Below are 20,306 nucleotides of genomic sequence, written 5' to 3'. Positions count from 1 at the left end.
ACATCATTTGTTTGCATATTACCTACGTCTTCTTTCCTGCTGCAAGGGCAGAGTTGAGTAGTTGAGACAGGGATTCTAATTCCCGCACAAGCTAAGCATTTGCTGGCTGGCCCTTTGCAGAACATGTTTGCTGACCCCTGTTCTAGATCATCACTGCACCTTCCACCAAACAGAGTACATGGCCCAAAGTCGATGTCTAGCAAATATTTATTGAGTAAATAAATAAAATAACTCCTGATTTGGCTTAGAAGGTCAAGCTCACAGTTTTTGAGTGTAAAACAGGAAGCGTGATAGCAGTGATGACATCTTATTCACACATTTATCTGACAAATCTTCATTGAGCACACACTGGGGGTTCCCAGTATACTTAAGGAGGCAGACACTTAAGAAAAAGTAAATGGATCTAAATATGAAAACAAATTACATGGACAATGGAGTTTGTCCATTTATATCAAAGAAAATAGTGGCAGGGAAGAAGGAATTCCCAACTCTAAGTGATGTTGGGTTGCTTTTGGATCTTTGAACATTGATTCTTCTGAGGAAAAGAGAGATAATTAATATTTACTGAGCATCTTTTCAGCCTCGTACAACAGGTTTTACAAACTTATTTCAGTCAGTTCTCACTGACATCCTTTGCGGCTATGGCTTCTCTAGAATTGAATAGGTGGGAAGACTGAGGCTCGGAGCAATGATGGGACTTCTCTAAAATCGCATGGACGGTCAGTGTCGAACATTGGATTTTAGCCCAGATCTGTCTTGAGTTCATTTTGAGCTTTTTACTTTAACCCAGCAGCCACTAATGGAAAGATTTCCCAAGAAGGTTTGATTACTATATTCTCTTCGTGCAGAAAGATACATTAAATAATGACTATGGACCCTTCTAACACCTTTAAACTACTTAAAAATCTTCACAGTGTGAATTTTAAATGAGTTATCTTTGGCCTAGAATATCGAGGTGCATTATAAACTTTTTAGAAGAGCAGTGACTGTGACGTAAAAACACTTACTCATTTGCTCTGCACCTCATTGTCTCCAAGGATTCACATCTGCAATTGGTTATTTGGGTCATGTTTTCAAATGGTAGCTGTTCTGTGCATGTAGGCAATTTCCATGTCTATAATTATCCAAGGTGCTCAATACCACACTCGAACCAACCCCCTACTTCTACCTACTTAGGTCTTTGTTCTTTAGAAATGTCAGACAAATTATAGGAGAATATTCAAAGCTTTTTTGTTTGTTTTTGAGACAGGGTCTTACTCTTTCACCCAGCCTGGAGTGCAGTGGCGTCATCATGGCTCACTACAGACTTGAGCTCCCTAGGCTCAGGTGATCCTCCCACATCAGCCTCCCAAGTAACTGGGACAGCAGGTGCATGCCACTGTGCCTGCCTAATTTTTTGTTTTGTTTTGTTTTTGTAGAGAGGGGGTTCTCACTATGTTGCCCATGCTGGTCTCAAACTCCTGGGCTTAAGTGATCCTCCTGGCTCAGCCTCCCAAAATGCTGGGATTTCAGGCATGAACCATTGCACCTAGTCTGTTCAAAACTTTTTTGTTTGCTCGTTTGTTGGTTGGTTGGTTGGTTTTTGGAGACCGAGTCTCACTCTGTTACCCAGGCTGGAGTGCAGTGGTGTGATCCCAGCTCACTGCAGCCTCTGCCTCCCGGGTTCAAGCAAGTAGCTGGGATTGCAGGCATGTGCCACCATGGCCAGCTAATTTTGTATATTTAGTAGAGACAGGTTTCACCATGTTAGCCAGGCTGATATCAAACTCCCAACCTCTGGTGATCCACCCTCCTTGGCCTCCCAAAGTGCTGGGATTATAGGCATGAGCCATTGCGCCAGGCCTCAAAACTTTTTATCTAATGGGTCTTTTATCCTCCCTACCTAATTTCCTGGTTGTTTCTCTTCACCTTTGTGGAAATTTGTGTCCTTGGACATATAATGGAGGCCTTGCAATATCACCCTAACTCTTAACTTTTTGGACATTCTGCAGATCTTTTTTTCTCAGATTGTAGCATTAGACACATTTTTGTTTACAATTCCCTTTCTAAAATATTCTCTCCCTTTAGTTTTCTTGGCACTAACCTCTTATGCCTCAGATAACACTGTACCTGATGTCTTCACTAGTCTTTGATCCCTGTCCAGGCATCGACTTGGTCCTTTCTCTCTCTGTGTCCACTCACCTATAGGGTTTTACCCAAGTGGTAATTGACCTAAGTTGATGCTTCAGATTTCCTGCCCCTAGGCTGATCTTTCTCCCCGACTCTAATTCTGCATTTATGATACTGTCTGTTGTGTACTTTCACCCATTTGCTTTTTCTTTCACTGGCTTACTCATTTATCCAAGATATATTTTTGATTTTATAATTATTGTGACATACTTTAAAACAAAAACAGCTGTTTCCACCCTTGACTTCCTGAAGCCTACAATAGAGTTGAGTCTTTGCTCTCTGAGCATTTTGACATATCCTTAATTAAATGTCAACCTTTCCTCCCTGGTAATTGACTTTTTTTTTTCTTTTTTCTTTTTAATTTTTTAAATAATTTCAACATTTATTTTTGATTCGGGGGTATATGTGTAGGTTTGTTAATGGTTATATTGTGTAGTGCTGAGGTTGGGGATATGCTTGATCCTGTCTCATTACAGGACATATATCCAAAGGAAAATCAATTTTATAAATATTTATGTAAAAATATATATCCAGAGGAAAATAAAAAGACACAAGCACTCAACTGTTCATCACAGCACTATTCACAATAGCAAATATTTTCTTTTTCGATGTCCTTTAATCTCCCTCTCTCAGACATTCAGCTGAGAAGCTACCTGGGACTCTCTCAGCCTCCCCTAGATGCCCAAATATCCACTAAATCCTACTGGGGCTTTCGTCATCATTTAGGATTCCATTTCCTCTGTCACCCCTGTACTTCACTCTCATCACCTCATGTATTTAAAAACAGCATCAAATCCTTAAGTTTCCTCTGCTCCTTCTTCTACTCTCTCTTCCTCAGACCATCTTGCCCATCATATGTTTTTGATCTCCTTGAGAGCTTGTATCCATTTATATGCTTCTCTGCTCAAAGCATTCCATGATTTCTCACTGGCTATAGGATGAAGGTCATGCTCTTACATATGAGAGCTTCCACAGTCTGTTCTCAGTGTGTAACAGCAGCATCAACAACAAAACCAATAGCAGTTATTGTTGGTTGCACTGCTTATATGTGTGAGTCACTACATTATGTATCTTAAACATTTATTATTTTATTGAATTCTCACAGATAACAAAAGAGTTAGGTACTATTAATATTCCAGTTCAGCCAGGTTCCTGCAATCCCAGCTATCCAGGAGGCTGAGGCAGGAGGATGACTTGAGCCCAGCAGTTCAAGACAAGCTGGGGAAACATAGTGAGATTCTATTTGGAAAAAATATATATATATTAATTCCATTTTAGAAGATAAACATGCTAAGGCTCAAAGAACTTAAATGGCTTTTCCATTATCATCTAGCTTATGTATAGCCAATTATGAAGTTGTACTTAGGACTTCCAAAACCCAAAACTCATACCCTTCATTTCTGTGGAATAATGCCTTGAATTATTAATGATCTTTTTTCCCACATGTGTGTTGTCATGCCAACTAAATAGTGAGCTCCCTCATGGAAGGAAAAAAAGTCTTTGATTATTTTTTTGACTCCTTTCCACATAGTGTTATCAGCTGAGGGCTCAGTTACTGAGCATCTCCTGACATTGAGGAGGTGTGTGAATATCTTTGGTTTTGTCACTGTGCCAGGGACTCATCATTCCATTTTTATGGGGAGCTGTGAAGTTAAGTGACATCGTGAATGAGCTCATGTTTATATACTGTGAACTGCCGCTCAGTGGGGGTCCCTCTTTCCTGAAAACAACATGATCTGGGATTAGAAGATCTGACTTCCAATATTGTCTCTTCCAGAAACTGGACATAGGCCATTTGTAAATTTCATCATTTGTAAATCTAGGCGATTAAACCTTCTGATATTCATAGTCTCTGCTATCTCTAATTATTCTTTGATTTTTGACCACCACTGAAGGCCTTCTGACATACTCATTTTGTAAATTTTTGTAAATCATAGCTTAGACCTCTAAGAGCAGAAAATCACCCATTTATGAAGGTCAGCATACTACCTGAATTAACGTAACCCATTATTGTTCTTTTCCGTTTGGGAGTTAGTCTAAGGGAGTGGTAAGGGAAGAGGCTTTGGAGTTCAGCAGACCCATTACAACAAGACTGTATCCTGGGCAAGTTACTTTACCTTACTACAACCTAGCAAAAGCCATTCTTCCTCTGTCTGCCACCTCACTTTGCCATAAATACAGCCCAATAATATTATGTGACTTTTTTTATCCTTTATTAGTAAAAAGTTAACTTAGTGGATGGGAGTGACTAAAATTTTATGCACAGCCTGGAGTCATTAAAATGAACTATTATGCACAGCCTGGAGTCATTAAAATATGGGAAAATGCCCTATTAGTAAATGGCCAAGCTTACTTTGTACATTGCATACTGGAATTCAGAGCCAAGCTAACTGAGAACCCCTGAAACTAAATAAACTAAACAGATTTACTAAAATATAGTTAACATGTTCTTTTTTCTTTTCTTTTCTTTTTTTTCTTTTTTCTTTTTTTCTTTTTCTTTTTTTTTTTTTTTTTTTTTGAGACAGAGTCTCGCTCTGTCACCCAGGCTGGAGTGCAGTGGTGTGATCTCAGCTAACTGCAGCCTCCACTTCCCGGGTTCAAGAGATTCTCATGCTTCAGCCTCCAAAGTAACTGGGATTATAGGTGTGTGCCTCCATCCCCAGCTAGTTTTTGTACGTTTTTCAGTAGAGATGGGATTTCGCCATGTTGGCCAGGCTGGTCTTGAACTCCTGGCCTCAAATGATCCACCCACCTTGGCCTCCCAAAGTGCTGGGATTACAGGAGTAAGCCACTGCACCAGGCTGCATTTTTCTTTAAATAAAGACAAACTGATTTTTAGGTCTGTACATGATCTTGATAAATTTAAATACACTTGAACGTATTTAATATTTCATATGCAAAAATCTGGCAAAGTTTTGATACATTTGTGACTTTCTGAGTAGTTTGGGAGCAAGGCAAACTCACTTTCCAAATGCAGTTCCATAAATATTCAGAAGATGGGTGATTGTAGTAAATGTGGAGAAATATGCATCACGTTATTATACTTCTCAGTCAAATATGCTAAACAACCCTTTCATTCATTGTACTGAATAAGGAATTCCAACGTGGCAAAGTTATTTCTATAAAAGATTCGTGTACAAAGTTTCAAAAGTAAATTTGATTAGAAAGAAAATCTAGCTTAAGTAATTCATTGAGAAGCTTGCTTTAAATATAGTATGGAGAAAATATTCAAATATTAAGCTGCTCTGAATGTCTTAGTCTAATTGCCTCATTTGCATTCTGCTTAGGTATTCCATCGATCGTCACACTGACCTCGACAGATTTTTCACTATTAATCCAGAGGATGGTTTTATTAAAACTACAAAACCTCTGGATAGAGAGGAAACAGCCTGGCTCAACATCACTGTCTTTGCAGCAGAAATCCGTAAGTATTCTTCTCAGGGTTTTGATTCTGCTTTACCAAGTATTATTGCTTCAGACTCTATATTCTGGGAAATAAAATAGCTGAGATAGACTAACGTTTTTGGTTTTAAACAGATTTTTCAGTCTTTAAAATGTGTTTTTGGTTATCTCTCTAGGAAGACACATAGGCAAAGGGAAATGTTTTTGCTTTTTCTGACAGAACTGGGTATAGACTTGGCGAGAGAGCCGGCAGCCTTCAGGAGTTTGAAACTCATAACAATCACTAAAAGATTTCCCACTCCATCTAGTCACTAGTCTTTGCCAAACCCAGAAAAGCAAAGTCCTTAGGTCCAAGGTTTGTGGCTTCTTGTTCATCTATAGACAACACCTCAAACTTAATCATGCATCAAGCTGATCAGTCATTAAGCCTGATTTCTGGACCCTGCCCCAGAGCCTCTGATTCAGTAGGTCTGGGATAGGGCCTGAGAATTTTTGTTTCCAACATGTTCCCAGATGGTTTTAATGCTTTTCTGAGGACTCCCACATTTAAGAACCACTTTGATAGATTACTGTCTGGGGATCAGGCTCCATGATAAGCCTTTAGAACTAAAGCTCAGCATCATAGTCAGCAAACGTGGAAAAGTGTTTTAGCTCTTACTGGTCTTAACATCGATATTTATTCCAAGACATGCCTCTCCCACTGTACTTAGCACCCTTCTGCTCTTACATAGATTCTGCGACAAGAATATCTTTCCCTGCACGGTCCAAATGGGTCGCTGGAGCTTACTCTTTCCCAAGAATATGCTTGGACGAATGTGTATTTCTCCTTGACCTTTCTTGACTGTCTGCATTCTCTCTTCCCAGACAATCGGCATCAGGAAGCCAAAGTCCCAGTGGCCATTAGGATCCTTGATGTCAACGATAATGCTCCCAAGTTTGCTGCCCCTTATGAAGGTTTCATCTGTGAGAGTGATCAGACCAAGCCACTTTCCAACCAGGTAATCCTGCTTTCTCTATTTCTAGCTAGGAGCAATGCACTTGGAAATAGAGTGTGTTTTTTAAAGCATCACTTGGAGATACCAACCACTGCCCAAAAAGGTTTCAGAGCCATGGTTTGGCTCTGAAGCTATATTCTCTAATTAAAATCAGACTTTCTAGCCAGCCAGGAATTTTTGAATAAATGATGTGCCAAAGTCAGCATGATTTATTTATGGGCCACCTTTCTCTTTCAGCCAATTGTTACAATTAGTGCAGATGACAAGGATGACACAGCCAACGGACCAAGATTTATCTTCAGCCTACCCCCTGAAATCATTCACAATCCAAATTTCACAGTCAGAGACAACCGAGGTTCGTACTAAGGTTCCTATGCATTCAGAGAAGTAGAACTGGAAAACAAATGGCGTTTATATTGCATAGCACAAGTATTTTCACTAATCATTATAATGTCTTCCTGTTGAAGAACAAACCGGAAATAATAATGCCACCTCTGTTCGGAAACATGGGCTCATTTGATGCATGTGAATAAGTGAGTCTAATTTTATTTTACTTTTTTTGGCTTTGATATTCATGAAGCAGTGGGAAAACTAAGAGCAGAAGCTTACCGGGTCAATATGCAAACAACTCCATTTATCTTTTTTTTCAAGAGGTTGATAAACCCTTGGGGGAAGGATGGCTTTATGAATATTGATATCAAGTAAAGCATTAAAAGAGATTAGTTCAACTTTGTAAGGCAATTTAATCTTTCAGCTGGCCTTCCCTTCCAAGCACAGTTTTAATGCAGTGTGTCTGGGAACAGAGCTTGATATCTAAAAGTAGTTGCAGAATTGTTGCCTGAACGGCATGAAACAAAGCATTGTTTGTCCGTTATAAAAATGGCAAAATTTAATATGATTTCTGCTTCCCCTTTCATTAGTTAACGAGGTCTAGGCTTGCAGATTATTAGAAATTGATGTTTTTGTTTATGTAGTCCCAGACCTGATGCGGTCCCTAGATAAAGTTGGTGGAAGAGCCAGGAATGATGAATATATGTAAATATTTTTTATTCTTATCCACACTGTTTTTCTCTGTGCATTACTTGGTAGTGAAATTGCCCATTTAAGTTTGTGATGGTGCAGGCCTGTGGAAACAGAGAGACAGAGGCCACCATTTAACATGGCAGTGAAAGGAGGAATACCGATTGCTATATTCATGCAATCCATGCTAGCCATGTGCTAGGCCATAGGTTGATTGCTCTCCCAGTGACTAAGAACAGGCTTAAAGAATCTTAAACTTTCTAGTAAGTATTATTACTTTCCCCATTACTGATATCGCTATCATCAGTACCATAAATACCAGTTGCTGTGCTCCACGACCCATGCCAAGATCCTTTCTACATTCTGTCCACTTAATTTTCCTAACACCACCATAGGTAGGCATTACTGTCACCCTTATTCCATAGATGAGAAAAATGAGGCACAGAATCATTAAATGATTTGTCTCAAATCAATCAACCAAATAGAAGTTACAGCTGGGTTTAAACCCAGGCTTTCAGAGGCCGGATGCTATAGCCTTAACCACTGAATCCTTCCGTGTTGATGATTAAAGCAGACAGGTGCTGTCAGGCCTCTGAGCCCAAGCCAAGCCATCGCATCCCCTGTGACTTGCACGTATATGCCCAGTGGCCTGAAGTAACTGAAGAATCAAAAAAGAAGTGCAAATGCCCTGCCCAGCCTTAACTGATGACATTCCACCACAAAAGAAGTGAAAATGGCCAGTCCTTGCCTTAAGTGATAACATTATCTCATGAAATTCCTTTTCCTGGCTCATCCTGGCTCAAAAAGCTCCCCCACTGAGCACCTTGTGACCCCCACTCCTGCCCGCCAGAGAGCAACCCCCCTTTGACTGCAATTTTCCTTTACCTACCCAAATCCTATAAAACAGCCCCACCCTTATCTCCCTTCGCTCACTCTCTTTTCGTTCTCAGCCCGCCTGCACCCGCGATGGCTTGGCTTGGGCTCAGAGGCCTGACAGGTGCACCCCATGCTACTTGGATTTTGAGAGTCTGTGATTTGATTTACTTTATTATTTCTTGAACTTACATGAGTATTTAATTATGGGGCCTTATAAGTCAAGCACTCACCAAATGAGATGATGAGGCAAAATGTCCTAGGTGTTACGATAGCCTTTTCTCTCCCAATGCCTTGCTTTCTATAATGAACTTGCTCTTAAGAACTGAAGTGTGAAGGAAGTTATAGGTAGAAAAATGTGTTTTAAAAGAAGCCTACGAAACAACCCCTGATTCAATTTGTAAATGATTCCCATCATTTTAAAACAGAAATGTTACTTAGCACGCATTAAGTTTGTATTTACACTAGGATTTTTCTGTTACTTTTTGGCTTTGGTGAATGTGCACTTGTATGTAAGTCTCTGAAGGAGATAATTCTGCAAAGCACTAACGTAAATGGATAGCTCTCAACCAGAAACACACACACCTCACGGGACACACATATGTAATATAGGAATTCATTTTGTAATGATAGTTTTCTCTAAAACAGGGAAACTCGGGCACACAGTGAACATCGAAAAGTGTGTACTGAGCTGAATTGAACAGAGTGGCACTAATCGTGTTTGCATAATGCTTTCTAAGATGTGTATACTTCTGTATTTGAATTTATGAAAAGCCCTGTGTTCACTCTTAGAATTTTCTGCATTCTCAAATTTGTTTCCAGTTCCACCTTGAACTGACAGACGGCTGTATTTTTTCAGCTTAGGCTTATATCAGTTTTCTGACAAAGAAATGCTTGTAACAATATATTGCATAATAGATTTAGTTTTAACAATAGTGAAGAGATTGATTCAGTTGTCCAGAAAACTCAGATGTTCTCATATGACTCTTAGCTGCCATCTTTTGTCTAGCTTCTCAAATATTTGTGGTCAATCTTTTATCTGTGTTGACGCAATTCTCAACTGACATTGGAGGTCTAACTCCTGGGGCTGTATTCCTAGCAATATTACTGTTTATCATGGGACACCTATAAACAGAACCTTTACTAAGCTTTCCCTGCTGTGATAACTTTGCCTCCATCACCTGCCCTGTATGTTTTCTTTTTATTTGTGCAATCATATTGAGTTGTTGTTAACCTCTGAAAACATTATACTAAGACATATTGTTCTCTAGGAAGTTATAAGTATTTTAGTTTGTCACAATACTTTGCGGATACCATCTATATTTTTCAAGGGGATTATATAACCCTAGATGAGCCAATCTATGGAACAATTCGTCTCCCCTGCCCTCTCCTATAAGAGACTAATACCACTGTTGAGCAACCATTTTTGCAGGAAATTGCTACTTTTTAAGAAAAATTACTTTATTAACTATGGCAAACAGTTAATGAAAACTCCCATGTTTAAAGCTATTATAGAACCTTAAAGCAAATACAGTCCTATAATTATCATTTAATAGAGTTTCTTTCTACTAGCTCCTAAAAGTAATTACATATTGAAGTAATCCAAAAGGAGTAATCACATTCCACATCCTATTAATAGCCTACTGAGTTACCAAATTTCTCGGCTGAGACTGCTTTCCATAGAAAACATGAGATAATGGTTTATATCATGCTGAGTAAAAGCATCAAGTCTCTTTCTCCTTGAGTGTTTACTTCCATTATGCCATGTAAATAATCAGTATTGTGTTTGCCTAAACTCCGGCATAAGCGTTCGGCGTTTTTAGAAATATAAAGGAAAAGCCATCTTAATACACACAAGCTTTTAATTTCATTTTATCTTATTCCATTCTGCAGCCTGAGCTTCAAAGCCGACTCAGCAGGCAGCAGGAAAGTAGAACACTGGATGATTCTTCAACATTTAAGTCCATCTTGGGCTATTAATATCAGGAATGGTGCTGTTAGGGCAGATGAAGAGCTGGTTCGCCCAAGTTTTGAGATGCATTTACTTTGAAAATATCAGGCATGTGGCATCTCTTAAATCACAAGAAATATGTAATGGATGAGAAAAGTGCAAAGAAAAAAAGAAGACTGAGATCATATCTCTCCTCTATGTAGCTCTTAACTGGTTTATAAAACCTTCTCATGTCATTGTTTCACCTAATTCTTCAAACAGCTGCACAGGGCAGGCAGGTGGTGTATTTTTATCCAATTTTAAGATAAAGAAAGAATATGAGACATCAGAAGGGTCAGTGATTTGCCCAAGGTCACACAGCAATAAGTGCAAAAACTAAATCTAAATATTTGGAGGGCCCTGTTGGTTGTACACGGCAAATGGTAAAATGAATATAAAGCTCGTGTCTCTTCTAGTAAATTCATTTCAAAAAGTCTTTGTTTATCTCATTGTCAATAATAACAATCCTCAGAAGAGGCAAATTCTGAAATTTAATTTATGGATTAATCTAGGATTCCAGGGAATGTGTGAACAGCGGAGGACAAAGTTCTTCAATTTTCACTTTAATCACAGCCATAATAATTGTAGTAAAATATATTGGCAAAGAAGTTTATAATTTGCTTCTATTACATAATTAATACCTATTTCTTGCAGGGAAATTGAAAAATACAAACCAGCAAAAATGATATTAAAACAATAAAATAAGTTGATAATAGACTACCCAGAAATAGTCACTGCTATTTATATATCCTTTTTTTGCATACATTTCTTTTCTTAAGAAAAAAAGAAATAGAAAAGCAACTGTTAAATACATGTCCACTTGTTTTCTCACTTAATAGTATGTGATACAAATCAGTATATTTATGTCAATATTTTCAAGTTGTCTTTCTAACTTCAACTATGAGGATATATAATATCAGTTGACTGTAAGTACGTACATTGTTTTCCACACTTTCGTCAAATATCTAATTATGCTTTCAGGATAAATTCCTAGAGTGCTTTGGGAGGCCGAGGCGGGTGGATTGCCTGAGCTCAGGAGTTTAAGACCAGTCTGGGCAATACGGTGAAACCCCATCTCTACTAAAATACCAAAAATTAGCCGGGCATGCCGGCATGAGCCTGTAGTCCCAGCTACTCGGGAGGCTGAGGCAAGAGAATTGCTTGAACCCGGGAGGTGGAGGTTGCAGTGAGCTGAGATCGCACCACTGCGCTCCAGATTGGGTGACTGCTTTCCATAGAAAACTTGAGATAATGGTTTATATCATGCTGAGTAAAAGCATCAAGTCTAGACTGGGTGACAGTCTGGAGTGCAACAAACAACAAACAAATAAACGAAATTCCTAGAGTGGAATTACTGGATCAAAAGCTATTGCTACTTAATTAATAAACTGTTCATCAGAAATGTTATACCATTTTTAATACCATTAGTAAAACAGGTGAGGTTTTATTTTCTCACATGCAAGTCAATTCTAGTTAGTATTACTGTTTTTAATCAGCTTAGGCTTATATGGTAAGCTAGATGTAACACTGGTAAGTTAGATGTAACATTTTAGGTTCCAGTTACTTTCATCACTTAAAGCCAGATGTTTTTAATAATTATTAATCAGTTCTTCTTTTATTCTTATACACTGGCTGTTTATGTCCTTTGCCCACCTCTCAAATTATATATTTGTCTGTTTGCAATTGATTTGTGAAGGCTGTTCATCTATTAATGCTATTCACCTTTGACCCACCATCCATTCTGCATAGACTTTCCTAATGTTTTAATGTTCTTTTAATTCTGATTCTGCTGTGTTCTTAAGTATAGATGTTACACTTTTTGTATCAGTTTTTCTCTATTTACTATTATCCTTAGCAAGGTGTTCTTCACCCAAAATTGGTATCAACATTAACCTATCTTTTCTTCTTCTCTTATATATCTTTTCCCCCCACTAGTTGGCCATTTTAAAAATATTATTTATGAAATATTTAGTCATGTCCAACTGCTTTGTAACACTATCTTTATTGTCTTCTAAATTTTTTGTGATTAGATTTTTTAAACTTTCTATTCTTCCCATTTTGTCTATTTACTCTGGTATCATTTTTCTTTGATAATTTTATACATACATATGTTGAAACCCGACAGATGCTGTCTGTACATTATTTTTATTTTATTACTATTTTACAGATCTTGCTTTTTTTATTCTTTCTGATATAACTTAGAATTATTTTTCAGGTGCCAGACAGGTACTTTTGTGAATCTTATTGAGTTTATCTTAAATTTATGGATCAATTTAAGAAGAACTAAAATTTTAAAAATATTTTTCCCATCTCCTTTGATTACGATCAGGAAGTCTTTGTAGTTTTCTTCATTTTTGTACCATGCATTTCTTATTGAGTTTATAGTTAGCTACTTTACATTTTGGAAGATATTATAAAGTAATTTTTAAATAATATTTTCTATTATTTTTCTGACTTTTGAGATTTCAACTCAGTATTTTATGTGATTCTATTTTCTATCCTTTTAAACCATACCACTGCCACTGTACTTCTTTTCTTTTTTTCTTTTTATTTTTTAATGGATTGCCCTAGAGTTTGAGCTATACATTTACAATTAATCCAAGTCTGCTGTCAAATAACACTATACCACTTCACAGGTAGTACAAGTACCTTATAGTAAGAAATTAGTCACAATTTCTCCCTCGTGTTCCTTATATCATTGCTATCACTTATTTCACTCATAAATAAGCGTGTGTGTGTGTGTGTGTGTGTGTATGTGTGTGTGTTTCAGCACCACATAACAATGTCTCGGACAGCAGCAGACCACATATACAAAAATGTTCCAATAAGATTATAATGGAGCTGAAAAATGCCTATCATCTAGTATTTACTACAACTACACTTTTAAACATTATTTTAGAGTGTACTCATTCTATTTATCAAAATTAAGTTCACTTTAAAACAGCTTCAGGCAGGTCCTTCAGGAGGTATTCCAGAAGAAGGCCTTCTTGTCATAGAAGACAACAGCTCCATGTGTGTTACTACCCCTGAAAAACCCTGCAGTGAGACAACATGTGGAGGTGGAAGACTGTGATGCTGATAATCCTGATCCTGTGTAGGCATAAGCTAATATGTGGGTTTATGTCTTAGTTTTTAACAAAATGGTTTTTTTTTGAGATGGAGTCTCGCGCTGTCGCCTAGGCTGGAGTGCAGTGGTGCGATCTCGGCTCACTGCAGCCTCTGCCTCCTGAGTTCTAGTGATTCTCCTGCCTCAGCCTCCCAGGTAGCTGGGATTACAGGCGCCCGCCACCACACCCAGCTAATTTTTTTTTTTTTTGGTATTTTTAGTAGAGACAGGGTTTCACCATGTTGGTCAGGCTGGTCTCGAACTCCTGACTTCAGGTAATCCATCCGCCTTGGCCTCCCAAAGTGCTAGGATTTCAGGCGTGAGCCACTGTGCTCAGCCAACAAAAATGTTTAAAAGGTAAAATAATAATAATAATAAAACTTAAGGTTGATTTATGCCTAATGTAAATGATGAGTTAATGGCTGCAGTACACCAACACGGCACATGTATACATATGTAACAAACTTGCACGTTGTGCACATGTACTGTAGAACTTAAAGTATAATAAAAAATCAATAAATTTTTATAAGTTTAGTGTAGCCTAAGTGTACAGTGTTTATAAAGTCTACAGTAGTATAAGGTAACGTCCTAGGCCTGCACGTTCACTCACTCAGTGACTCACCCACTTCCTGTCCCAAACACTCCATTCATATTAAGTGCCCTATACAGGCATACCATTTTTTATCTTTTATGCCATATTTTTACTGTATCTTTTCTATGTTTCAACACACAAATATTTACTCTTGTGTTATAATTGCCTACAGTATTCAATAGAGTAACATACTGTATAGGATTGCAGCCTAGGAGCATTAGGCTATGCCATATAGGGTATATGTGTAGTAAGCTAAACCATCTATGTTTGTCTAAGTACACTATGTTTGCAGGAGGAAATTTCCTAACAATGCATTTCTCAGGATGCTTCCCTGTCACTAAGGGACTCATCACTGTATATATGAATAAGCATACCTAATCAAATACATTGTTGCAGTTATTACTGTGAACAAATTGTTATGTGTTAGATCAATTAAAATATAAGAAAAATAATCTTCATCACTTATTCCTTCTTCCACGCTCTTCCTTTCTCTCTATATATCCAGATTTCTGACCCATGTTCTCTAAAGAACTTATTTTAACATTTCTTACAAGGCAGGCCTACTGGCAACAATTTTTTTTTTCCATTTTTGCTAGTCTGAAAAAGTATTTCTCCTTCACTTTTAAAGGATAATTCTGGTAGTTAGAGAATTCTAGGTTGGTGAGTTTTTTCTCTCAATACTTTAATTATTTCACTTTATTCTCTTTTTCTTGGCATGATTTCGGAGAAGCTGGATGTAATTCTTTTTTTTTTTTTTTTTTTTTTTTTTTTTGAGACGGAGTCTCGCTCTGTCGCCCAGGCTGGAGTGCAGTGGCGCGATCTCGGCTCACTGCAAGCTCCGCCTCCCGGGTTCACGCCATTCTCCTGCCTCAGCCTCCCGAGTAGCTGGGACTACAGGCGCCCACAACCGCGCCTGGCTAATTTTTTTTTGTATTTTTAGTAGAGACGGGGTTTCACCGTGGTCTCGATCTCCTGACCTTGTGATCCGCCCGCCTCGGCCTCCCAAAGTGCTGGGATTACAGGCGTGATGGATGTAATTCTTATCTTTGTTCCTCTATGGGTAAGGTGGGTTTTTTTCTCCCGACCTCTTTCAGCATTTTTTTAAATCCTTGATTTTTCTGTAGTTTGAATATGATATGACCAGGTGTAGGGACTTTCTTTTTGGCATTGATTCAACTTGATGTTCTCTGAGCTTTCTGCACCTGTAGTTTGGTATCTGACATTAATTTGGAGAAATTCTGTCATAAATGTTTAAAATAGTTCTTCTGTTTAGTTCTCTCTTCTCTTACTGGTATTATCATCACATATATATTACACCTTTTTTAGTTCCATAGTTCTTGGATATTCTGGGGTATTATTTTTTCAGTCTTTTGTCTCTTCGCTTTACAGTTTTAGAGATTTTTATTGATCTGTCCTCAAGCCCAGAGATTCTTTCCTCAGTTGTGTCCAGTCTACTAATGAGCGCATTGAAGGCATTCTCTATTTCTGTTGGTGTTTTAACCTCCAGCATTTCTTTTGGCTCTTTCTTAGAATTTCCATCTCTCTGCTACATCGCCCATCTATTCTTGAATGTTGTCCACTTTATCCATTAAAGACCTTAGCATATTAATCACAGTTGTTTTAAATTTCCAGCCAGATAATTCCAACATCTCTGACATATGTGTGCCTGGTTTTGATATTTTCTCTGTCTCTTCAAATTGTAGGATTTTTTTGTTTTGCCTTTTAGTATGCCTTGTAATTTTTTTCTTCATAATGGAAATGGTGTTCTGGGTAACAGGAACTGCTATAAATAAGCATTTAACAATGTGATAGTAAGTTAAGGAAGGGCTAGTATTCCATAGTCCTATGACTGGGTCTCAGTTTTTAGTAAGATTGTGCCTCTGAACTGTAAACTTCAGAAGTGCTCCTTAGTTGTTTTTTTCTCGCTCCTTTGCTGGGACAGGATACCTGGGGTGGCCTAGAGTTGGAAGTTTCTTTTCCTCAGGTCAGTTAGTCTCTGATAAAATCCCAGAAGATTGGGCTTCCTTTAAAAGTTTTTTCTAAGATCGGACCTTGTTAAGAACAGAATGCTCTGGTGTATTTCAAAATGGTTCCTTTTTTCCTCCCCCTACTGATAGCATGAGGGATTTTTTTCTCTGATATTCACTGTGAGAACCAGGTAGAATTCCTAGAGGTAAAAATTACAAAAGTGTGCATGTGCATATGTGTGGCGGGGGTCGGGGGGGAGGTCCTGTGACTGGGTTCCCCTAGAGTTTTTAATTTCTCCATGCTGGGCCTCTATCAATTTGTCAATTACAGTTCAGGTTTTTCTACCCCAGCACTGGTTCCTGAGGAAGTTTTTGCTTGTTGGTTCCTAACCTCGTAAGTTCGATTCTCTGTATCTACTTGTCTGTCTCCAGTTTGGGGACAGCTCTTTGCCCTGTAAACTCAATTCTCTTATGAATCTAGGAAAAGTTGTTTATATTCTAGTTTGTCTGTTTTTTTATTTGGATGGAGAGGTGACTTCCAAGCTTCTTAGGTATCAGACTGGACTGAATCTGGTCTAATTTTATTTTCTTAGTCAGTATTTTTAGTATAACTATTTTATTTATTTATTATTGGGCATTATTACAAAGTGATAAAACTTAGCTGATTTTCCTGGGTTTTCTAGAGCAATAACTACATAAAAATTAATGGCAATTTGTTTCATCTTTTAAAATACTTGTTTTTCATCTAATTGCATAGATTGACACTTTTCAAGTATGTGCTATATCATAACAATAGTAATGACCACTCTTGGTTTACTTGTTACTTTAATAGGGAAATTAGTTCTTGAGTTTCATCATTAAACATCATACTGTGTGTTAGATTAAAATTAAGATTTGTGTTTTGGGGTGTGTGTGTGTGTGAGAGAGAGAGAGAGAGAGAGAGAAAGACAGAGAGAGAAAATTTTACATTGTTGTGTTACTAAAAAATAAATGTTTAATGTTTATCACAATTTTTTGATTCTAACAAGAAGACAGTATAGTTTTGTCTGCAGACCTAATGACCTGGTAATTATAAATGCAATATTCTAATATTAACTTCATAATTTAATTTTCAAACCTCTTATTCCAAACAATAATTATTTGATAAGGTACAGAGGAAAAAGCAAGGCCTAGAGATTAAAGGCTTGGCTTTGCTCTTCATCTCTAAAGGGGGAACAATTTTAATATTAATATCTGAATATTTGATATATAATTAATCCTAATAATAATTTATAAAACAGTTGTAAATTATTACACCATGTGAATCAAGCTGCCAATTTGAGAGATAAAGGCACTGACATACTAAAAACTGGTACCAAAATTGGAATACATCCCAGGATCTCAGAACCCCAGGGCTACTTGCTTTACAATGGGCCATCTCAATTAGAATTGAGGGTTTATCAGATCACGGGGTTACATGGCTATCAGAACGTTCTTCTGTCACTTGAGCAGCAAAGGAAAATTTTAGGAGTTTTCAATGAGTTTCTATTATAACAACAACAAAAATACTCGGGATTTTCAAGTAAATCAATTTTAAGAGTAGCCTTTTGTATACCATGAAGCCCCTTCCCTATTTGATTTGGCCTTCTCTGTCCCTGATGCTTCTTCTCTAGTTAGTGTCAGTGTGGCTTTCATCAGATTCTAGATATTTCTTAAGCTCCCTATGACAGCCTCTTCTTTCCATCCTTCTATAATCATAAAGAGATGAGTACCAGGAAGCATCCTAAAAGAAGGCTTTCACAGTGAATATGAATCTGGTATCAGGGAATCCCGAAAAGCACATCCAGCAAAGTTAGTTATACTGTGAAAGCACAACTAATTTTGATAGTGACCATGAATGGAGTTACCCATAGAGAAGCTGTAACTACGTGGTGACCTCCAAACAGGTCTGTCTGACTCCAGCCTGACCCCCACTTCACTCAATCCTCAATTTAAAAAAACCCGACAATGCCTCTCTCTCTCTTTTTAAAAATTCTTTCCTGCCTCTCCATTTCCTATATATTTAACTGAAACTCCATGGCTTAGTGAGCAAGACATTCCATGCTTTACTCCTTGCACACCTTACCTCTACCATCTCGTTTCTCTTGCTATCTTAAATCTTAAGATTCAGAAACTTGAAACCATGTCAAGTTTCTGAAATATGCCATGCTCTCACATGTCCATGTGCAGGGAATTTACTCCCCATGTCTATCCCTCCTCCTTTAAGTCTCACTGTACATAAAGTCATCTCTTAGGTGAAGTCTGGCCTAACATCTCAAGACCATTTGGGCTGCTTCTTCCTAGTGCTCCAGGAATACTGCTCTCACCTCAATTTTTCTTATCACTCTGATTTCTAATCATATAATACATTTCCCTATCTCCCACTAGAATCTGAGCTCTGTGAGGGCAGTATCCCAACATTTAAGAAAAATGGGTTGACTAAATGCATAAATTAAAAGTAAAGGAGTGAATGAGAAAACACTTCATAACATATAATCTTCTTCAAAAATTTTAGGAATTAGTTACTATTATGGAAAAAATGAATCTGTCATGAAACAAGCTCCAGGATGAAAAAGAGAACAAATTTGATGCCAGAATATTCCAAAGAACTCAGTACCCCATCACCCAGCCCTTCCATTGTTTCATCCATTCATTCATTTACTTTTCCACAAAATTGTATTGGAGACCTAGGGTTAGGGGCCAGAATGAGATGACCTTCTAATGTATTAGTTTTGCAAGTGTAACATCCAAGATGGGCCATGTGGCAGATCAATGAGCACTGAAACATTTAGAGTTGAGTTTGCACTGCTTAAAAAAAATAAAAATAAGAAAGCAGGCAAGCAAAGACATAAATAAACAACAAAATGTTTGCATGGAAAGCAGTGTTGGTTTAGTAAGGATAGCCAAGACAGATTCACTCAGATTAAACCAATTGGCAAATAAAGGCTTTTCTTTCTTTTTTTACCCCCTAAACTAAGGACATTTCTTATGAGCAGCACAAACTAGCATGCAAATATGCTTCTGATTTTTCACTTTCATAATTTAAAGATAGCCAAACAGATTTTTGTAGGATTTATTTTTCGTCCTTAATTGCTCTAATATGGAAGATGCTCTGTTGGGAGATCAAAATGGCAGATGTCCTTTAATGCCCTGACATTTTCACTTGTGTAAATAATCATGTTTCTTTTCTGCCTAAAATTCATTGCTGCAGTTTGTCTCACATAAAACAGAGTTTGTCTGGGAACCCGCTCTCTCCCCAACCCAACAACAACAACAAAATAAATAGATCTTCTTGGTAGATCAGACATCATTCTTTCAAGGTTGCATGTGGTCACTGACTTAACTTGTTAGCTTAAAGACCCTAAATGTCAATATCCTCCTGAATATCTTGGTAGTTTTCTTTGTCTTAAACTAAGAAATATGTGGGCAGTATGTTCTTTTCTCTCTATTTACCCTACCAACAAGGAGAAAATTATTATCAAACATAAGTGAAAGCAGAGTTGATTTTAAGAAATGTGATTAAATGTGACAATGAAAAGTCTCAATGCTAACAAACTGCATACTTCGATATCTCATACACACATGCTTGAATTTCACACGCACACAGGCAAGAGTTTCTATCATGTTACTCTTTATTGTACTTCTCGTTTTGCAGATTTCTCAGTACAAAAGGCAATAATTGGAAGAACAGTGGTGTGTAGCTCCCTAATTCAGTTAGGAGACATTATAGACATCAGAGTCTTGGTCAATTATTTTCATTAGCATGTTAAGGCTCATCATTCATAGAATTTGCCTCATTGTAGTATATCCTTTATTCCAAAATATTGGGAAAGTAATAGGTTTCTTCTTGCCTTCTTCACATTGATTTGTTTGTGAAGGGTGTGTGTTTGTGTGTATATGTGTGTGTCTGGAAACGCTATGGGAACAGCTGTTGAATGAGCACTGCTGATTTTTTGTGAGTCTCTTTGCCACAAAATTCTTAGGTTTCCAAGAACTGTTCTTTTATCTAGAAACTGAGGTTCTTTTTTTTTTTTTTCTTCTAACTATAAGCTATGATGGAATTCAACTAATTAACCAACCTATTGTGGATATTTAAAAAAAAAAAAAAACTTGTTTAATTGGAATGCAATAATGTCAGTGTCCCAGGGTCAGTTATGCGCTTATAAAATTCAGT

The 20,306-nt window shown here is 37.5% G+C and overlaps 1 protein-coding gene across 2 annotated transcripts in view; it reads left to right on the top strand.

Moving 5' to 3' along the window:
• Positions 1-20,306, top strand: part of CDH11 (cadherin 11) — a 181,492-nt gene that overhangs the window by 150,203 nt on the left and 10,983 nt on the right. For both annotated transcript variants that reach the window (XM_077983855.1, NM_001266613.1), the window contains 3 exon segments: positions 5,457-5,593; positions 6,436-6,569; positions 6,804-6,921. In XM_077983855.1, the coding sequence (XP_077839981.1) occupies positions 5,457-5,593; positions 6,436-6,569; positions 6,804-6,921 (389 nt within the window).

The sequence above is a fragment of the Macaca mulatta genome, chromosome 20 (genome assembly GCF_049350105.2).
Source record: "Macaca mulatta isolate MMU2019108-1 chromosome 20, T2T-MMU8v2.0, whole genome shotgun sequence".
NCBI lineage: Eukaryota > Metazoa > Chordata > Mammalia > Primates > Cercopithecidae > Macaca > Macaca mulatta.
Note: the sequence above shows the minus strand (reverse complement) of the source record. Positions and strands in the feature narration are given on the sequence as shown.